This window comes from Vigna unguiculata, chromosome 3, assembly GCF_004118075.2.
Source record: "Vigna unguiculata cultivar IT97K-499-35 chromosome 3, ASM411807v1, whole genome shotgun sequence".
Classification (NCBI taxonomy): domain Eukaryota; kingdom Viridiplantae; phylum Streptophyta; class Magnoliopsida; order Fabales; family Fabaceae; genus Vigna; species Vigna unguiculata.
Window position 1 is genome coordinate 64,228,042 of NC_040281.1, and position 19,723 is coordinate 64,247,764.

Consider the following 19,723-nt stretch of genomic DNA (forward strand, 5'->3'; position numbering starts at 1 on the left):
GACTAATTTATATATCAATTCACAATATTTAGTTATTAATTTAAAAAATAATTATATTTTTTTATTTACAATAAAAATTATTTTAATTACTAATAAATTTTGATTTATAAATTAATATATAAATTGATTATAATAATAATTAATTATTTTTAATATTAAAATTGATCATTATTTAAATTTTTTATTACAAAATCATAATTCCATAAATAATTAAACTTTACATATTCATTATCAATGTAAGCATTTAGTTCGCATCATAACATCTCAATTCTATAAGTCGAACACAAAATTTTCAATCTACCGATACAAGTACATTTCAAGTAATTCAACAATTCATATCATATTTCATTCAAACCTAAAATTTAACCAGATAATGAACTACACAATCATCATCAATGTACAATCAAGCAACATTCTCTCAATTATTATCAGTAAAACAATTTATAGTTAATATAGTTTTTTCTTCCGATCACATTCTTTCATTCAATAATGGCATTTACCATAGATATTAATTTTTTGTACCCATGCTTGATTTTACTTACGGTTTTAATATTATAATTAATGTGCAAAAAATGGATAAGATAAAGGGGAATAATCTGAGTAAGAAAAAACCTTCACCTCCATTATTTTTTTTAACTATTATCTTTTCCATTTATTTTTTATCTTTCCACCATTCCATCTTTAGATAAAATTAAATCAAACACATGATTCTCGATGAGAAATACACATGTATTTTTTATTGAAATATATGTTAAGAGAAAATTCACTGATTTAAAGATATATGTGACATTAATTCATATAACATCAATAAGTTGTTCAAAATTTTGTTAATAATAGTTTTATAAACTCTAAAACACTTCAATTCAAAAATTTAAAATTTAAAATTTGTTAATTCATTACAAAAAAATTTACATCGAGTTGATTATTCATTTATTAATACTTTGGATTGAATTGAAAAAAAAAATCTTCGAGAAACACTCACTTTGAGAAATATATTATCAAATGTTTTACAAAAATTTGTTGGATTTAATATTTTTTGATCTAGGTATTTTATCAATTTAAAATAATATCGATATTTATTAAAAATAATTGTCCAGATGAATATTAACCTTTTAAAAGAATGTCTTAGAAGAATGATATGAATATATATTTTTTTCTTTTATAAAAATATAAATGTATCACTTTTCAAAATTATCGTTTTCTAAATGTTGATATAATGAAAGGATCACATTTACTGATTTTTAATAATTAATGAAACTATATTCAATAAAAAACTTAAAAAATAAAAATAAACAATTGTTATAACAAATTAAAACAAAAGGATATTAATCCAATTTTATTTTTCAATGAGAGAAATAAGAGTTCATATTCGATTATTCTATACTCTTTTGTCACGATCAGAGTAATGCAAAAAACTTTATTTTTTCTTTATATGTCAAACATAAACACGCATGGAGAACCAATTGACGTTGAACATCAATATATCTTCCCAAACTTCCACTTTCACTAATTTGATTTGGGTATTTGGTTAGTGGGAATTTTTTCTTAGAATCCAATCTTTCAATTACTGCCATTAAATAATAACGTTAATTTTGCTAACATAAAAATTCTATGGTGATGATAACGATACTAACAAAGTGATGAATATAAGTGTGAGCATAAAAATATAATTTATGAAAAGACTTGATGTTACAGCATGACCAAAATCAAATTTAAGTAAATAAATTAAGAAATATATTGACGTGTTATGAAATTCTAAAATTGTGAATTGTTTACAAAATTAATAAAAAATTCCACTAGCCAATTAATTTTGCATATGGTGGATCGATACTTCTTTTAAAAAAATTAAATATATCAAATTATAAATATACCAAATTATGAGCGAGTAATAGGAAAAAAATATGAGAACGAAAAAAAATGACATATATTATAAAATATTATAAAATAATCTAGACATTTATTATTCTGATCATAAGAATATTATAAAATATTTATCATGTTGCAAGTACATTTTTAATTAAAATAAAAAATTATTAGACTCATAATTAACATGCATATAGATTAAAATATCTCACTAACTAACTATAATGTAAAATTTATTACTTTGTATGTGATTCAGGACATAAATAAATAAAATCATAGTACAAAAAAATTATTTCATTATATCCTTAAAATCCACAATGAAATTATACTCAAACCAATCCAAAAAGTTTTGCACTCCATATGAAATCAAAATGAAATAAAAAAAATAGAAGAAGAAGAGATAATAGAGAATTGTATTAATTTATGATTTATGATTGTAGACTAAACAATTTTATCGTAAAAGATATATTAAAATATTGAAGGAATAAAATGTATTTAAATTACCTTTTGTCTCAACTTTTAAATGGTATAAGACCATTGAGGTACAGAGGCGATTTAAAAGATTGAGATAATTAAAACAAACTTAAGAAAATGAGGCCTTTATTTAAAATTTATTTTTTGAGTTTTTTTTATACAAAAAGTCAGGCATTTGAATATAATTTGATGAAGAAAAGTGTCAACAATGTACATAAGAAAATCTATATCATTGACTGTAATAGAGTATTTTTACACATAAATATCTCAAATTTGCATCAATATTATTTCATTGGCTTGGATCATATATATTTTTTTATCAAGAATATAATCATCATCTAATCTCTCAATCTCGTTCTCTTTATCATGGGTTTGAGAATCAATTACTAACTACTTTTTTTCTGTTATTGGTTTCACCTATATCTATATTGTTAATTCTCTATTGTTGGTTTCACATATATTTATATTGTTATTATCTCTCACTCAAAGAGCACCCACCTGTATTTTCTAATTCATTTTTCTCATCCATTTTTATAAATTTATTCATAGCTACTTTTTGTCATGCAATTAAAACTCAATTCTTCTCTTCTTTTAGATTTTTAAATAGTCTGATTCAAAATTTTTAGTTGACATATCTACATAGTTTTATATAAAAAAATTGTAATAAATAAAATACTACTAAAGATAAGTATATGAAACAAATAAGTTAAAAGAATAAAACTTAGTTCAGGTTGTCACGAAAGTAAACTCGATAATAGATTTATAGTGTCTTGAAGCCTTAAGTCTCTTTCTCCTTCTCAAATCTCAACTTTTTCACAAACAGAATCTCTTTTAACATTAACCATTAATAAAATAATTAAAAAAATATTGTTCTTCATCTTTTTATCCCTAAACTTAAATTATTTGTGTATAGAAAAATCAACTTTGAATTATGCTTAAATTAATTTATTATCCATAAAAAAAAAAACTAAACTTTCATCTAAATAATAGTTTTATACAAAAATTTCAATTACCCATCAAAGTATACGCAAAAAAGAAAAGTCTCGAGAAACAAATAAATCTAAAAATACCAAAAAACACAATTGGGTAAAAGAAACGTATTTTTAATTCTAATACACATCCAACAAACAAAATAGAAACAACAACAAAAATGCAAATAGAAAGAAAGAAAATAATAACCATAAATAAAGATGAAAAGATTGACACACAAACAACATGAGATTCAAGAGATGTAATCTGCCAACACTCCAATCCTAAAAAAGACTGGACTCTATAGTACAAGAAAGTAAGGAGAGGCAACAAAAGTCACTTAGAGATAAAAAAAAAATATATAATCAAGATATTGATTATAAGAAAATAAAGATAACTAATCATTGTCTTTTTTTCGTAAATAAATTATAATTTACTACAAAATGATTTAACTCATTAAATGTCAATAAAAATTAACAAAGACATATAATAATTTAATTAAATTTTATTTTCACATACACACTTATAATTAATTTAATAGAACTATACTAGTAATATAATATTATTTTTGAGACTTTTTTGTTTCTTAAAAATATATAATTAATTTAATAGAGGTATATTAGTGTTAAAAAATTTTTTGAGGCTTTTTTAAAATAAAATATTATAATTAATTTAATAAAAAAATATATTAATAGTATTTTTTGTTGAAATATTTCTTTTTTAAAAGCCTAAAGCGTATGTTTTACTTATTTTATTGAGGTATTTTCTGATCTAGAGTTAAGAAAATTTTCATCTCATATATGATTACAATATTAAGTTCAAATTATATATGAGGTACGTCAATTTTAAAGTCTAAAACTCCTCTAATAATTTAGTTTTTAAGATTAACTTTACCTTCCTCACTTAGGGGAATACTACAATAAAGACATGATAAATTTGAAAATTGGTTATCCAAATTAGGGTCACCAATTTGACTTCTATAATAGTGATAAGATTATTGAATGTTGTTAAGAGAAGAAATTGATGCAAATGGCATTTATTATTAGGACTGGACATAATTTACTAAACTATAGTTAATTGTACTATATTAAACTAAAATATACTAAATTATTCATAATAATAATTGAATTGTATTATAAAATAGTTCAGTTTTAAGAAACTAAAATAATATAACTAAGTTAACTATTGAACTATAGTAGATTGAAAGAGCAAAATACCTTAAATAAAATATTGGTATTAGGATAAGAATTGGACTTATGTGTTTTATGTCTTACGTTCTATTCTTTCTCTTTCATATTGAAATATTTATTTTATTCTGTCTTAATTTTTTTCTTTACTCTTTCTTTGAGAAAAATATAAAATATTTATAATTAATTTATTAAAAAATTATAAATTAATTCAATATCTTATTTTATTTTGAATGAATTTTACTATGTAATGTTATTTTTATGTTATGATTTTACAAAAGTTATTTTTAAAAATTAAATTGTGTGACAACTAACATTTTTATAATTTTTTATTTATATTAATTTTTTTTAACTTAAATATTGAAATTAGTATAATAAATATAAATATTGATACTAACGTATTTTTTATTTTAAAATCTTATATAATATTATTTTTTAGTTTTAAAATATTTATTACGTGGCATCAACTTTTTTAAAGAGAATTTATTTTAAAAAATTCTTAAAATATTAATTTTAAAACTTCATAAAATTTCTAGAATTTTTTTCACACAAATATTAAAAAAATATTAATTTTGAGAATTTTCTAAAATAAATCCTTTTAAAAAATTTTACACAACATAATAAATATTGTAAAACTAAAAAGTAATATTACATAAGATTTTAAAATATATAAAAAAATTTAATACAAATATTTATATTTATTATATTAATTTTAATATTTTAATTACATTTACGGAAAGCTTTAATATAAATAAAAAAATTATAAAAATGTTAATTGGTGTATTGAAGTATGATGCATATTTCAAGTATTATTTTTTAAGCACTTTCAAATTATAAACTTTAGATTATTATTGCATAGTACAATCATATGTAATTAGTGCAATTCGATTCAAAATAGTGTAATTCAGTTCAAAAATAGTGCAATTCAATTCAAAATCAATGCAATCCGGTTCAAAAATAGTACAATCAGTTCAAAAAGAGTGAAGTTTATTCAAAATCAGTGCAATTCGGTTCAAAAACAGTGTAGATAAGTTAAAAATTAGTGCAGTTCAGTCCAAAAATAGTGCAGTTCAATTCATAAAATAGTTCAGTTTATAACAGTTCAGTTCAGTTTATATTATAGTGCAATACAGTGCAGTTCAGTCCAGTTTATTTTTAAGAATAACAGTTCAGTTCAGTTCATCTGAATTGTTTTTCAGTTCAGTGCACGCGAACAATTGTTTAGTTCAGTGCAATTTTTGGTAGTGCACTGCAATTTGGTTTATTTTGCCCAAACCTATTTATTATCCGAAGTTATAAAATTCTATTAGTGTGATGTGGTGTTTAATTGACTAAAACACCCCTGGATCATTGATTGTGTCTGATATTTGGATATGATGTGAATTAAGATTCCTAGGCTCCATGATTGAGAGAGAAAAATTCCATAGTTTCACACCTAAGGCCAAAAACTGTCCTAATCCCTAAGCCGTATGACCTTGCACCAACCACATTCACGGGTCCCTTTCTCAACCCTTCTAAATTAATTTTTTATTTTTTTATTTTCCTAGATCTCAACTCATTATTATAAATTATTATAAATACATGTTATGAGTTCACGAACACCATGTCCTTAAATACATCATATTAAATGTTCAAAGTTATTATACAGAAACAAATATCCAATGATTTTTGGTGAAGAATGGGATTAGAAACAAAATTCCACATGATGAATTATTGGTGAAGAGACAAAAATAGCAGATTGGTTATTAGTAGATGAATTGCCATTAGAATATATAATTCAATTTTTGAAGGCCTATTTGGGCATCGTGGCTTGGCCCATTTCTATGTGTGGCCCACGCTCATAATTATTTTATAATTTTGGTTACATCTGATGGGAAGGGACATTTTTTAGAGTTCCCACCTAAGAACCAATTAGGTCACAAAAAGCTTAGTAGTTAAGATGCGCCAGGATAATTCTTTCTCCTTTTTCTGTAAATTATTGTTTTTAATATCTCTTTCTTATAATTTTTTTTAATAGTTGGATTTCATTGATATCTTAAAAATTTCTCGTTGACTAGATATAAGATAATTTCATACTATATAAATAAGGTGTAAATCTCACTTTATAAGTCGATTTTGTAAGGTTGAGTTAGACTTTAACTTCACTTCTAAGATAGTATTAGAGTCATGTTAAAGTCTATCATAGCGAGATTTTTTGGATATTTTGTTTCACCCGTTATCAGGCTGCTAACGAACCACCTATACTATATAAGTGAGTGCAAAACTCAATTGACAAACCAATTTTATAGGGTTAAATTAGACTTTAACTCCACTTCTAACAAATCCAGAAAAAAATGATAAGATATTTTTCCTCTTCACATTTTATATTACACATTTTTTATACATTCTTTTTTTAACTTGATGTATTACATTTTATAAAATGCAAACTTTGCTATAAATTGTTTTTAATACACACTTAATTATTGATATCATTTTTAATATTTTATTTTTTATCACTTGAAAATGTATTAGTTTTAATCTTGAATCATGCAAATCCTTAATCTTGATTAGGGAAAATTTTCTAAAATTTAAAATCTTCGATCTAAATCATCATGTATAGTACTATTAGTGAGTTGAATAAATTGGTGAATAAGATAACAATTTATCGACTTTTTGGTGATGAAGGTGATATTCCTCCTTTCGTGAGTTGTGGAATTGAAGCTAAATAACCTTTTTAAATGCATGGATTCCATACCTTCTGCAAATACTTTTTAGCCACACCACTCAAACTTCATGCACCTATTACTTTTATATCTACCAAGTTTAAAAACTTCTTTGATTCTCTACATATCATATCCAAAAAGAGAGGTCAGATATTTGTAATTTCATTTCAAAATTTTCTGCAATTTTTAATCCTCTTTCAATTCGAGTAATAGTTTTCAGAATATTTCTTATCATGGAAATGTAGATCTTATTTAAAAAATATTGGCATTCTTTTCATACATAGTTAGCTCATTATTTTACTAGGCTAAATTTTACTTTTTAGTAATTTTTTAAAGAATTAATAAAAATGATTATGATAGATTTTTTTTTTCACAAAATTTTGACTTGAATCCAATTTACATAACAGATTACATAATCTTGATCGAATCTAGAACTTTAAAACAGACATATGAATTTTTTATTTAAATTATTTAACCTTTTTAGTTTTACTCTATGGAAAACTTAGAATCACACTGACCTATAATTTAATGTTAACCATGTTTATAGAAGAAAAAAATGTAAGAGCATCCCTCTACGAAAAGTCATCATTTGGAATTTTTCCTTCTTTTTTGAAGAAGACATTTGCAACAAACAAACTAAACACGAACAGAAACATCTACCAAATAAATACATCAAAGACAACATCTCCACAAACTACCGAACCTCAATACGTATCAAGACTCAACTATTAACATAAATCCACTAACCATTAGTGAATGTTAAAAAATATTTAAGTTAATATTAAATTTAGGGTGTGTTCACTTGTGAATGTGAAGATTGATTTAGGGAAACAAATGATGGAGTAGAGGATGAAGTGTATGGTAATTATTTGAAGGGAGTAGTGAAATTAAATGAATTTAGATGTAAAGTTTGTGATTGAATTGACTGATATGATAATTAAAAAAAATTAATTGAAAACAAAAAATAAGATTACCAAATTGTTGTTGATGTTGAAAATAATATAAAATTATATTTAGATGAGTCATACTTATTTTATAAAAAATATTTAAATGATTAAATTGAAAAAAAATAATTATTATAATAAAAAATATAATATATTTACATATTGAATAATTTTTTTGGTAAATAAGTTAGAAATATGAGAATCCCGCAAATCATCACTTCTTGCTCTCAAATCAACCTAAACGAATGCAAATCTCCCCCCTAATTCATCGTAGTCATTCCCTCTCAAGAGTTACTCTCTCACAATGAATGAACATAACATTAATGTCAATCATTTAAACTCTACAATCCAATTCAGTTATTTCATATTATTCTTGAAAATAATTTAGTTTTACACTAATTCAGTTAAATCCATACACTTATCTATCAGTCTTCTACTTAAGGATGACAATAGGTTGGATCGGATACGGATAATGTCTACATGCAACAAAAAAACTTATTTGTCACCCGTCAAATACCCGTTAAAAAAATATCCACTGGTTTTAAAAAAATCCAAGGATATCCCCAGATATTTAAAAAAATATATTTAATAATTAAATATAAATAAAATTACAAAAAATATAATATAATATAATATAAATTTTAATTTTAATTAAAGTTAAACTAATAATATATAAATTAAATCTTAATCTTAATTAAATTTAACCTAATAAAATATAAATTAAATTTTAATTTTAATATTTTGTCACGGATATCCACAAGTATAAATAGTATTATATTTGTACCCGACCTGTTTATAAACGGGTATTTTAATACCCGTTATCCATATTCGCAACAGATATCAACTATCCACTATAAATTTTATCTATGGATATCCATATGTACGGATATTCTTACATCCGTACTTCTACCTGCAATAAAAAAAATTATAAGTAAAAGAAAAAAAACTTAATTTTTTTTGGGAAAAGTTTCAATACTAAAATATCTTATCATAGAACTCTGAAACCTTTTTTTCATAGGTGAACCGTTGTTCCACCAAATAAAAACTCAATTACATGCATCACTTATGAATATTGTTTATGAATTTTTCTTACACATTCAAATTCATATCCACGAAAAAGATGGAGTTAGTGCATGTTTGTTTTTCTGACAAGCTTTTTCCCGTTTAAGTGCTTTGAAATAAAGAAACTCTTAAACTAAACAAAGCTTTAGTCATTAACATAGTCGTAATTTTTTGTAAGAAGATTGATTAATTGAGGACATAAAAGAACAAAAAAATAGTTGTAGTGCTAACAAGAAAACGTTGGAGAAATAACAAGAAGAAGATAACAATGTTACATTAAGAATGAATTGGTAAATCATCTTTACAAATTTCAATTTTTCTTTCCCTTATGTCGATGAAAGCGGAAAAGAAAAACAAATTCCAGGTAGTTAATGTGCTAGCAACAACGTGAAAGACAGTGTCTTCAACGATAACACTTTTGCACAAAGTTGTGTGTGAAAGACAGTGTTTTCAATGATAATACTTTTGCACAAAGTTGTGTGTGTAGAGAGGGAGAGAGATTGGGCCTTTTGAACAGACGAAATTGCTTCTTGAAAATGTGTGGTTAATGGTTACCCAAATCTATGTCTTCCCCAGATCACTATGAATTGGAAAAAGACTATTTAGTGGGTTTCCTTTTCAAAGGGAAATCTTGAAAAGGGAGTTAGACTTTTGCAAGAGAATGCTTCAGGCTGGGACACAAAGGGAAGACCATTAAGATGTGCATAGCACCTATTCGACCTTTGGCATTATTCTGTTCTGTCTTCAGTCATGGTACCACAACTCCAATATCTCTGTGATCTATGATCTGTGTGAGTAGTGTGTGATTAGGACCTGAACTAGTCTCCTTTTGTATTCCTGTGTTTGTCTCCGAGTTCATTGTTTACAGTATTTATCATACATCTACCTCAACAAGTGTCCTGTGGTCCAACTGCATCTCCTGCCACAACTACACAAAACCAAGAGATAAGATGCACTATTTCCTCTGACGTTATCACCCTATATATACCATTATACCACGCACTACATAACCCTCTGCACTCTCTTTTAAGCAGGCTTGTATTATATGAAATCTGAAACCGGGCTGGTCAAAAACTGTGATCACAGGTATCACCACTTGTACTGAGCACTTAGTTTTTTACCTACAAGGGTAGTGTTGTGTTGACCTAAAAGGACTCAGAGAGTGCCAGGTCCCTAGTTTATCTCTATCTAGACCAGGATTTAAGCTGCTAGGTCAACTTGGCAGAGCACCATTTCCTTTGGCCAGAAGTGGATCTTGGAATCTCAGTTCACGGACAGAAACAAGGTAAGCCATTTAATATTTTGTCACTAGTCTTAACCCCTAATCATATCTGAGTTAATGGGCCACTAGAAGGGAATAATAATATGCTGATTACGAAGTTGAGACCGAGCTAAGCCTCATGTCCTAAGCCTTGTAAATTCTACAACTATAATTCATCAATATTTTGAACGTGTCTATAGATGAATTGTCTAGTCTAGCGGAAGTCAGCATAGCTTACCTAACCCTCCCTTTTCATGATCCTTTCTCACTTTGCATAAAAGAGTTCTTGTGATTGAAAAGAGATCACAGATGGTAAGGTCATTTTGAACGAAGTCTGTAAATTGAACTGAAATTAAATTTTGTAAATTGTGACTTGTTAACTCTGCTACTTGCTGAATGAAATCATGACCCTTTGAGAAAATTCTTAAGAGAAACGATTGCATGCAATTTTCAACTTCAACATTCATGGGCAAAGAGATTTTTGGCCAAAATTCAGTGAAGCATGTTTAACCCTTGCACCAACTGAAGCACTTTCACCCACCCTTTGTCTTGACACCTCAAGCACAAGAAACAAGACATTTAGCTTTGAGGAACGCTATGGAAAGGAAGGAATATACCCTTAACATACTCACACTGCTACATATTCTTAGAAACAAGCTATAACAACAATGAAAAGAAAATTACTTGAGCTAATTAACACTCCAACCGTGATCCGGAATCACTTGCTGGTTTACATAACAGAGCATGCATTTGGGTTCTCGTCGCTGAAAATCTCAGGGTCATAAGCGTAGTCGATGTAGTTTTTGGCTGGCCAGTACTCACTTCGCTTGATTTCAGTTTTGTTATCTTCTTCTTCTTCTACTTGTTCCTTGTTTTCCTCGTCAACTTTTTTCTCTTCCTTCTTCTCCTCTTCTTTCTTTTCTTCTACCTTCTTCTCTTCCTCCTTCACAATAGAGGCTTGCTTTTTGGTCCTCTTATATACATGATCAACAAGCTTCGCAGGGTCGATCACACCTTTAACTATGACTTGATCATTTGCCAAATCTGTTTCCACTGATTCTACTCCTGCACATGCACGCCATTACTATCTGTCAGATCACGTACTAATCATTCACTCCTCTATTCATGGAATCATTGAAGGATGAAACACAACAAGTTAACTGTTTAGGTACATCTATTTTGTTTTCCCTGGATGAATAATTTAATACCGAATGAGTAAAAAAATGTTTTTAGATAAATCACTCTTTGATTATGTTCGGAGTCCCAGCACAGAACACGCCTTTCAGAAGTGTCGAAAGTACTTATATGAGCTGCAATGGCATTTTAAGAGACAACATTCGGCTGAAATTTTGTACCATGTTTCAGCATTGAGATAGATAGCTCTCTCCACTCTTAAAATAACTGTTATGTTGAGAGGGTTACATTACAGTTAATTGAAATGGAGGAATCATTAATTTGATGTGGTTTCACTTTTTCAGCTAAAAATGATATTTTTATTCCGCTGAGATTGATATGATTATCTATATCCTGTGTTGAAAATAGTAAGATCACAATTTTTTTTGAATCAGCGAAAAACCTTGTAACTTCTAAGCTTCGACGCTTTCAAAAGGAACACGATTAGCGCCACAGAGTAGGATTTTTATGCCCATATTTTGAAAAAAAAAAAAAACACAGAACATTACGTGCAGGTGAACCTGTAATTTAAACTATTACGTATGCATGCACATTCCTAAGGGGCTGTAATGGTTTCATTGCAGTTTGGAAAGGCGTTATTAAAAATTATAAATATAAACTAAACATGAACTTTGTAACTAAAAATAAAGTCCACAACAACACATTCTCCTTTCTCAGTACCATCTTTATTTTTTGATAAAAGAATTGCAGCTTTACTCAACAACGTGGGCTCACTCACTCTGTACTAAAGACTAAAAATGTGTTAAAAGAAGAAAGTATAAAAAAGTATATTATAAGCATTGTTCTTGTGATTATAAGATTCCATGGTAAATTTGAGAGAAGAGAAAGGCGTAAATAAAATTAAAGGGGGCAATTAAACTCTTTCTTTTCAATTATGAAATGCAGTTTTGTTGGGATTCTCGAAAATCATTAGTAATTGGTAATCATGGTAACAAAGAATGATTGAAAGGCCCAGGGTCATGTAGGACCCTGGGATTTAGTTCAGCTGAATTGATCCAAAACGTGTTTGTTGTAGTTGTTAGTGCACGAGTGAAATAGTATGAAGCAGAAATAAAGAAAAAAGAGAAAGAGAGAAATGAATCTTTGCACCTTTAATCTTACGGATTCGCTTCTGTATAACTTGAGCACACGCTTCACAATGCATTCGAATTTTTAGCACCACTGTTACCGCAGGAGGAGGCTGACCAGCCATTCAAACAACCACAGCAACAAAATAACGTTGGTCAATCATCAATTTGAACCAGACGATGCATCAGCAAAAGTTAAAAAAAAAAGGATACAAATAAAAATGAATAGTTCTTCTTCTCCTGAGTTGTTTACTTTTTTTCATGAATTTGTCGCAATATGAAAGAGGCACCTGTATGGTCCCACTATCTTACAATGTCTGAATTCAGGTACGGGTCATGGCATGGGGTTTCCAACTTTCATCTCAAGTTTTATTAGAAAACAAACCAAAAAAGCAAACTTTAGTAACCCCACTGTGGAAATTCCCAGAAAAAACTGGTATTAACCCAATATACACTGGTCTGCATATTATTAAGAATTTATGAATAGTTTAATGGATCAGAGGTTTTGAATGTCACTGTCATGATCCATTGTATTTGGGAGCCTGTAGTTTTAACTTTTAACCTCCATACAGAAGACGTCAGCATGGTTGTGTTGTGTGGTGTGAAAATTATTTTACTGATGAATGATGTGTGTTGTGTGGAAGTGAATGTCCTGAGAGTGGGACACGGTAAAAGCCACCCGTGACCGTGACCCCATTTTGCAGCAAAGCAGCATGTCAAGTTGCAACTTGAAAAAAGTGAGTGGGGTCAAACCCTCTCATTTGTCACCGCCGTTCACCTCGTTACGTGTGCCTATCCAAGGGCCATCACTTTGTTTCGTTACTTTCATGTCAGCACTCACCCTGGAATGGATCGCAAAACAATACACCAAAAATACTAAAAACGAGACTTACTCTCTCTCTCACACAACACTACACACTGTGCTGTTAATCTCTTATCTCTAATCTAAACCGATATTTCATCACTTTTGCCTCGTCTACACAACAAGAAAACAAGTTTCACAAAGTTGAATGATTTTAGATTTACCTCATCTTTTTTCTCCTCCTCCTCTTTAGGTGGTTCTTCTTTGATTTCTTCTTTTTTCTCCTCTGGGGCTTTTGGCAACGGTGAAATAAGCTCCACTTTCTTGCCACTTTTCTTTTGTAGCCTCTCCAGCACCTTTATGGGGTCTGCTGCCATTCCTTTCACTACCACTTTGCTTGTCCTGCTATCCGCAGTCACATCTTCCACTCCTGTTTCACACTCCCAAAAAAACAGATTACATTACAAACGTTAATCACCCCGTTTCATAAAACAACTTTACCTTTCTTAACTATGGATGCAATCATGATCTTTTGTCTCTACATGAATAATGCGCGTCTAAGACAAAATTATCTCATCATTATTTTGTGAAATTCAAAAGTAACCATGTGGATAGTACTGAATTGATGCCTCTAACAAGGAGGGAAAAGAGAGGGAAACCCAAAAGTTTTCATAGTTAGAAGAAGTGAATTTATTAAGAAACATGGTGAAGGGAAATGACCTTGGAATCCTTTCAATGCTTTTGCAACTTTCCTTGCACAGGCCTCGCAGTGCATGTCAACTTTGAGCACTATCTCCGGTGGTGGCTCCTCCTTGCTTTCATCCTTCTTCTCTTCCACCTTCTTTTCCTCTTTCACTTCTTCTTTATTTCCTTCTTCCTTCTTTTCCTTTGCAAACAAGATCACAGAGTTAAAAGAAAGCAAAAAGAAAGATGGAAGCAGGAGAATTGAGAAAAGATGATAAAGATGATTGTTGTAACAGCAGAAAGTTATGAATAAGTTGGGAAAAAATAAACTGATAGGAACATGCAGAGAGAGAGAGAGAGAGAGAGAGAGAGAGATTGAGTGTAGAAGAGAAGTCTTACTTCACCCATGCCTGTGACAGTAGACAATGCGTTCTGCTTGAGAGAGAGTTTACTTGGTAACGCAGATCTTAATGTTATGTGGTTTGAATGTAGAAAACAACTCTTGTTTTGTTTATGCACTCTCTCTCTCTCTCTCCCTGCCTCTCTGTCTATCGTAGCAATGTTGGACTGAGGAGAACATTTAACGTGTAGGGATTCTGCAAATCTGACGTGGACACTTTACTGCATAATCTACTGCAAACTTTAAAAAAAAAGAAAAAAAAAACATTTTTATTACTCTGCTATTTTTGGTTAGATTAAAGTGATTTACTATGTAGGCAGTGTGTGCATGGTTGAAACATCATTCTAGAGCAGTTGATATAGTAATAATTTAATTTGACGGTAAAATATTTTTACCGGTTACTTGTTGGTTTTGTTGTAAAATACTTGTTACAATACAGTGTAATGGTGAATAAAAACACAGAATTTTCTTGGTTCTTCCCTTTTCCAAGTTATTGCAGACGAATGGTTGTGGCTATTACCTAGACCATCATCACCATTGACTGGTCATACCTCCATCTAATCTTCCTCGGCCGAACCTCACCTTCTTTCATGCCATCACACCTTTGCAAATGTTTGACAAATTAAGCCAACTAGTGTGTGTACCACTTGTGATGCTCTATTTTCTTTTTTTTTTCTTTTCAGAAAAGTCACTAGGTAGGCCTTATATATATATATATATATATATATATATATATATATATATATATATATATATATATATATATATATATATATATATATATATATATATATAGAGAGGGGTTCATTTTTATTATTTAAATTGATGTTGTTGTGGTTATAATATTGTTGTGTCTTTATTGTTGTCGTCAAAATGAATATATCTCATATTTGAATATTTCTATTATTTTTTTAATATTTTTATTTATTATATATTTTCCTTTCATATGAAAATGTTTATACTCCCAATTTAAGGTAATATAATTTTTTTTACTTATTATTATTAATTTTTGTTTAATTTGAAGAACTCTTTTGTTTTATTAAAATAATTTTTCGTTATTTTTCAACCATTGAGTATATATGTTGATATTTGAAAAGTTTTCTTAGTTATCTAAGATATTTTTCATCTTATCATACCTTAATTATACATTTGATTTCCTTTTGTGCGATTTCTTTCGATAGTCTTTCAAATTATTTCTAAAACACACATTTATTAGTTTTTTAATATTTTTATTTATTGTTTTTATTTTCATCATGTAAAATAATATTTCGATATATTCTATCTAATTATTTTTTATTTTATAACTCATTATTAATCATACTGTATTTTTTTCACTTTAAATTATGTTTGAAGTGGTTAAAATTATATATATATATATATATATATATATATATATATATATATATATATATATATAATATGATATTTAGGAATAGTATATGATAATTCACTACAAGAAAAATATGAAATAGTGACTGATTTAGTCAGTAACCCATATCAATCACTATTTTTCGTCGTTGGTGGTAGTAGTTGATTTATTTTCTGAATCAATGATTAAATTAGTGACCGATTCAATGATCAAATCGGTACATGATTTAGTGACCAATTTAATTACTAATTTATTTGTAATTTAATGACAAATTTGTTGATCACTAATGATATTTCTATTTAATTTTAACCACTTCAAACATAATTTAATAATTAGTTCTCTAAGGTATTTTTCATCTTATCATACCTTAATTATACATTTGATTTCCTTTGTGCGATTTCTTCCAATAGTCTCTCAAATTATTTGTAAACACACATTTGTTAATTTTTTAATATTTTTATTTATTGTTTATTTTCATTATGTAGAATAATATTTCGATATATTTTATCTAATTATTTGTTATTTTATAACTCATTATTAATCATATTGTAATTTTTTCACTTTAATTGTATAAATAACTTTTATTTTCTACAATATAAAAATTTAATGTAATTGCTATGAATATTTTTTTGTCACTATCCAACATATATTGAAGTTCAAAAGATACAAAATCTATGTCAAAATTTTATTATTATGTTTATTATTTGTTCTTTGTGTCATTTTGATCAAGTGATGTATTATAACTTTTATTAGTGTATAAAAAAGAGATTCATTAGAATTTAAAAAATTGAAGTAAACAAACATTTAAAATATATTTTAATTTGAATATTTGTTTTCCTTTTATATTTTTTGAAATATTTTTTAATTTTATCAACTAAGTTAATCAATGTTGTAGTTTGCAAATTTAATAAATGTTTTGGTTCTCATGAAATTTTATTTGGTATTCTAATCTAAAATGTAGACAACTATAATTTATTTCAAAGTATTTGATATGGAAGAAACAATCATCCTCCTAATATTGAATATTTGATAATATTATGTTTTCTTTATCGTAATTTTGATCTTTTATAAAAATTAATATTGAAGTAGTTAGTACGGGTATGGATACGAGATTATACCCGTTTCCCGATGGGGATGGGGATGAGACAAAAGTTTGATACCCGTTAGGTTTAGATATGAGAATGAAAATGCATTTTTTATGCAAAAATGGGTATGGAATAGCGAAACTCATCCCGTCCCGCCCCTCGTTGCCATCCCTATGAGAGGAACAATGGTATTAAAGTAAGCAAAGCATTAAAAGTAAGTTAGTCTATAGTCATATATGTATTTGATGATTTACAAAAGTAATCATATTTTGATACACTGTAAAAACAAGCAAGACACATTTTACAAAGTTTGGGATTTGGCAATGCAGGTGGTGAATACCAAAACTATAATATAAGATGGTAGGGCAATGCTTGCATGCCAAATACCATTTTAGGGTACATGCCAAACATGTAAGGAACCCCTACAGAGGCCACCCACCCTCAGATGTAAATGCAACAACTTAACCCTATTGTGAAATCCCATACAAATTTCAAGTTTAGACAAAATTTTAATTTGAATATAATTATAATAATAATAATAATAATAATAATAATAATAATAATAATAATAAGGATTAAATATATTTTTTATCCCTCAAGTTTAAGTGAATTTTAGAATTAGTTACTCTTTAAAACTTTATACTAATTTAGTCTTTCATTTTTAGAAATACATAAATTTAGTCTTTCTTACCAAATTTTATCAAGTTAATTTAATATTTTAAACGCATTTTATAATAATATTTGAGTTAGCATTGAAACTAAAATGTGTTTGAAGCTAAAATACTATTATTAAATGCGTTTGAAACGTCAGGTTAACTTAACAAAATTTGGTTAAAAGGACTGAATTCACACATTTTGAAAGATGAATAATTAAATTAGTCGAAAATTTTGAAGAGAGATTAATTCTAAATTTCAAATTTCACTGAAATTTGAAAGACCAAAAACATATTTAATCTTAATAATAATAATGATTGAAGTTATATGTACATTATAAAATAATTATATTTTTTTTAGAGTTCAGGAATTAAGATTTAAGGTTTAACTTAAAACTTTCTAAACATACTTTTGAGTCACCAAACTGAAAATTAAATATATGCGAACTCTAACTTTACACATTTTGCTAACTCTCCATTGACTCAAAATTGTTGGTCCCAAACAGTAAATATAAAAATTATATCTAATCTTCTATAGGTTACTTTTAGTGCCTAACCATGGACCATTCATAATAATATAATAACTTTTTACCTAAGCTTCTTAGTTATTTACAACCTAGAATATAGGAAGAGCACAAAAATTGCCAAATCCATGCAATAGATGAAAAATTCGTTCAACAATTTTTATTCATATAATCAACATTTTTTTAAGGCTTGAATTCGCTCAACGACCCCGAAAGCGAGTGGAGAAAAACTTTTGTCAAATTCGCTTAGTATAAACTAATATTTATACTAAGATTTTTTTGTTAATTGTTAATGCATGATTTTTTTACTAGATCTCATGATTTTTTCCGATTGTAGATAAATTATAGGCGATGAATGAGATTAGTGTAAAATATTTATTAATGTACTGTGCACTTGCTGCCAAAATGTTAATGTGACTGTCACCCACTCAACTTTTATACTGTCATCTTCTCTTTGATTTTTTTTGGTGGAAGCATCTCATGCGTTGCTAAATTTTTAAACTGAAAATGAGAAGAAAAATAATTGTTTTTTTTTTAACTAAAAGTCGTCCAAAATTAAAAAAAAATGGTAATAGTTTGTCTAAAAATAATCTTACAACTAAAATTCATTTGAATGGGGCCCTGATAGTTTTTTTTTTCTACTTGAGTTATTTATTGTTTAAAAATTACATTTTTTTTGGAATGTATATTTGCTTTAATTTGATGGATATTTAAATTCCATCATAATGAATAATGGACACAAATTTTATATCTTTTTGAATATTTTATTTATATTTTAAATTTCGCTAAAGTTTAAACTGCATGGGCTGGATTTCTAGGTTTGGGCCATAAAAATTGATTAGAGAAATATGTTGTTTTTTCCGCTATTACTTGTAGCACTCCCACATTTTATTTGCGCACTACCAAATTTTCAAAATGTTTTTTTTTTTTAAATGACTTTCAGATTATATACTTTTGGAAATTTTTTGAAACAAGTTTTTCGAGATAAGAATTTGGAAAGAGAATTCTAGAATAAAATTTCTAAAATGCATGAAAAACATTTTAGAACAAGCTTCTTGGAATAGTCCTCACATGAAACGCGTTATAGAAAAAAGAGCTTTTTTTTTTCATGTTTCGGCTCTTCTTCTTCCTCTGCACCTTTTTTCTCTCTTCTTATATGGCAGTGGCGGTAACAGTGATAACATAGTGCAGTAGTAAAATGTATTTTAGTTTCTTTGTGTTTGTGTAGGGTGCAATTACCAATTGTGGAAGTACCGAAAATAATAGCCTGTTTTTTTTTCTTTGGTAGCCCAACATAGTAATGCTTTATTTATCCTTTATTTTGTTAAGTTCACCGACTAATTTTGTCGGGCTTTTTTTAGACCGTTTACATTTTTTTTGTATCTAATTATCATTAACTGTTTCAGTCTATAGGCTTATGAATTATTACTTTCTCTTTTGTAAGAATTGAACAATATAGTCATTCAATTTAAACTATTAAAAA

The 19,723-nt window shown here is 27.6% G+C and overlaps 1 protein-coding gene across 1 annotated transcript; it reads right to left on the bottom strand.

The window, feature by feature from the left end:
* Positions 1-10,886: 10,886 nt before the first annotated feature.
* LOC114179973 (heavy metal-associated isoprenylated plant protein 7-like) lies at positions 10,887-14,769 on the bottom strand. The gene is made up of 5 exons (XM_028066490.1): positions 14,609-14,769; positions 14,246-14,411; positions 13,750-13,955; positions 12,746-12,836; positions 10,887-11,527 (listed from the first exon to the last, which is right to left on the bottom strand). Exons 1-5 carry the CDS (start codon positions 14,615-14,617, stop codon positions 11,193-11,195), a joined length of 807 nt encoding a protein of 268 aa, XP_027922291.1. The 5' UTR covers positions 14,618-14,769; the 3' UTR covers positions 10,887-11,192.
* Positions 14,770-19,723: the final 4,954 nt, after the last annotated feature.

Excerpts from the sequence above, each read along its gene's own strand:
- LOC114179973 (XM_028066490.1), bottom strand. Across the intron at positions 13,956-14,245 it reads AGCATTGAAAGGATTCCAAG|GAGTGGAAGATGTGACTGCG; the intron begins GTCATTTCCCTT and ends AGTGTGAAACAG. Across the intron at positions 11,528-12,745 it reads GCGAATCCGTAAGATTAAAG|GAGTAGAATCAGTGGAAACA; the intron begins GTGCAAAGATTC and ends GTGCATGTGCAG.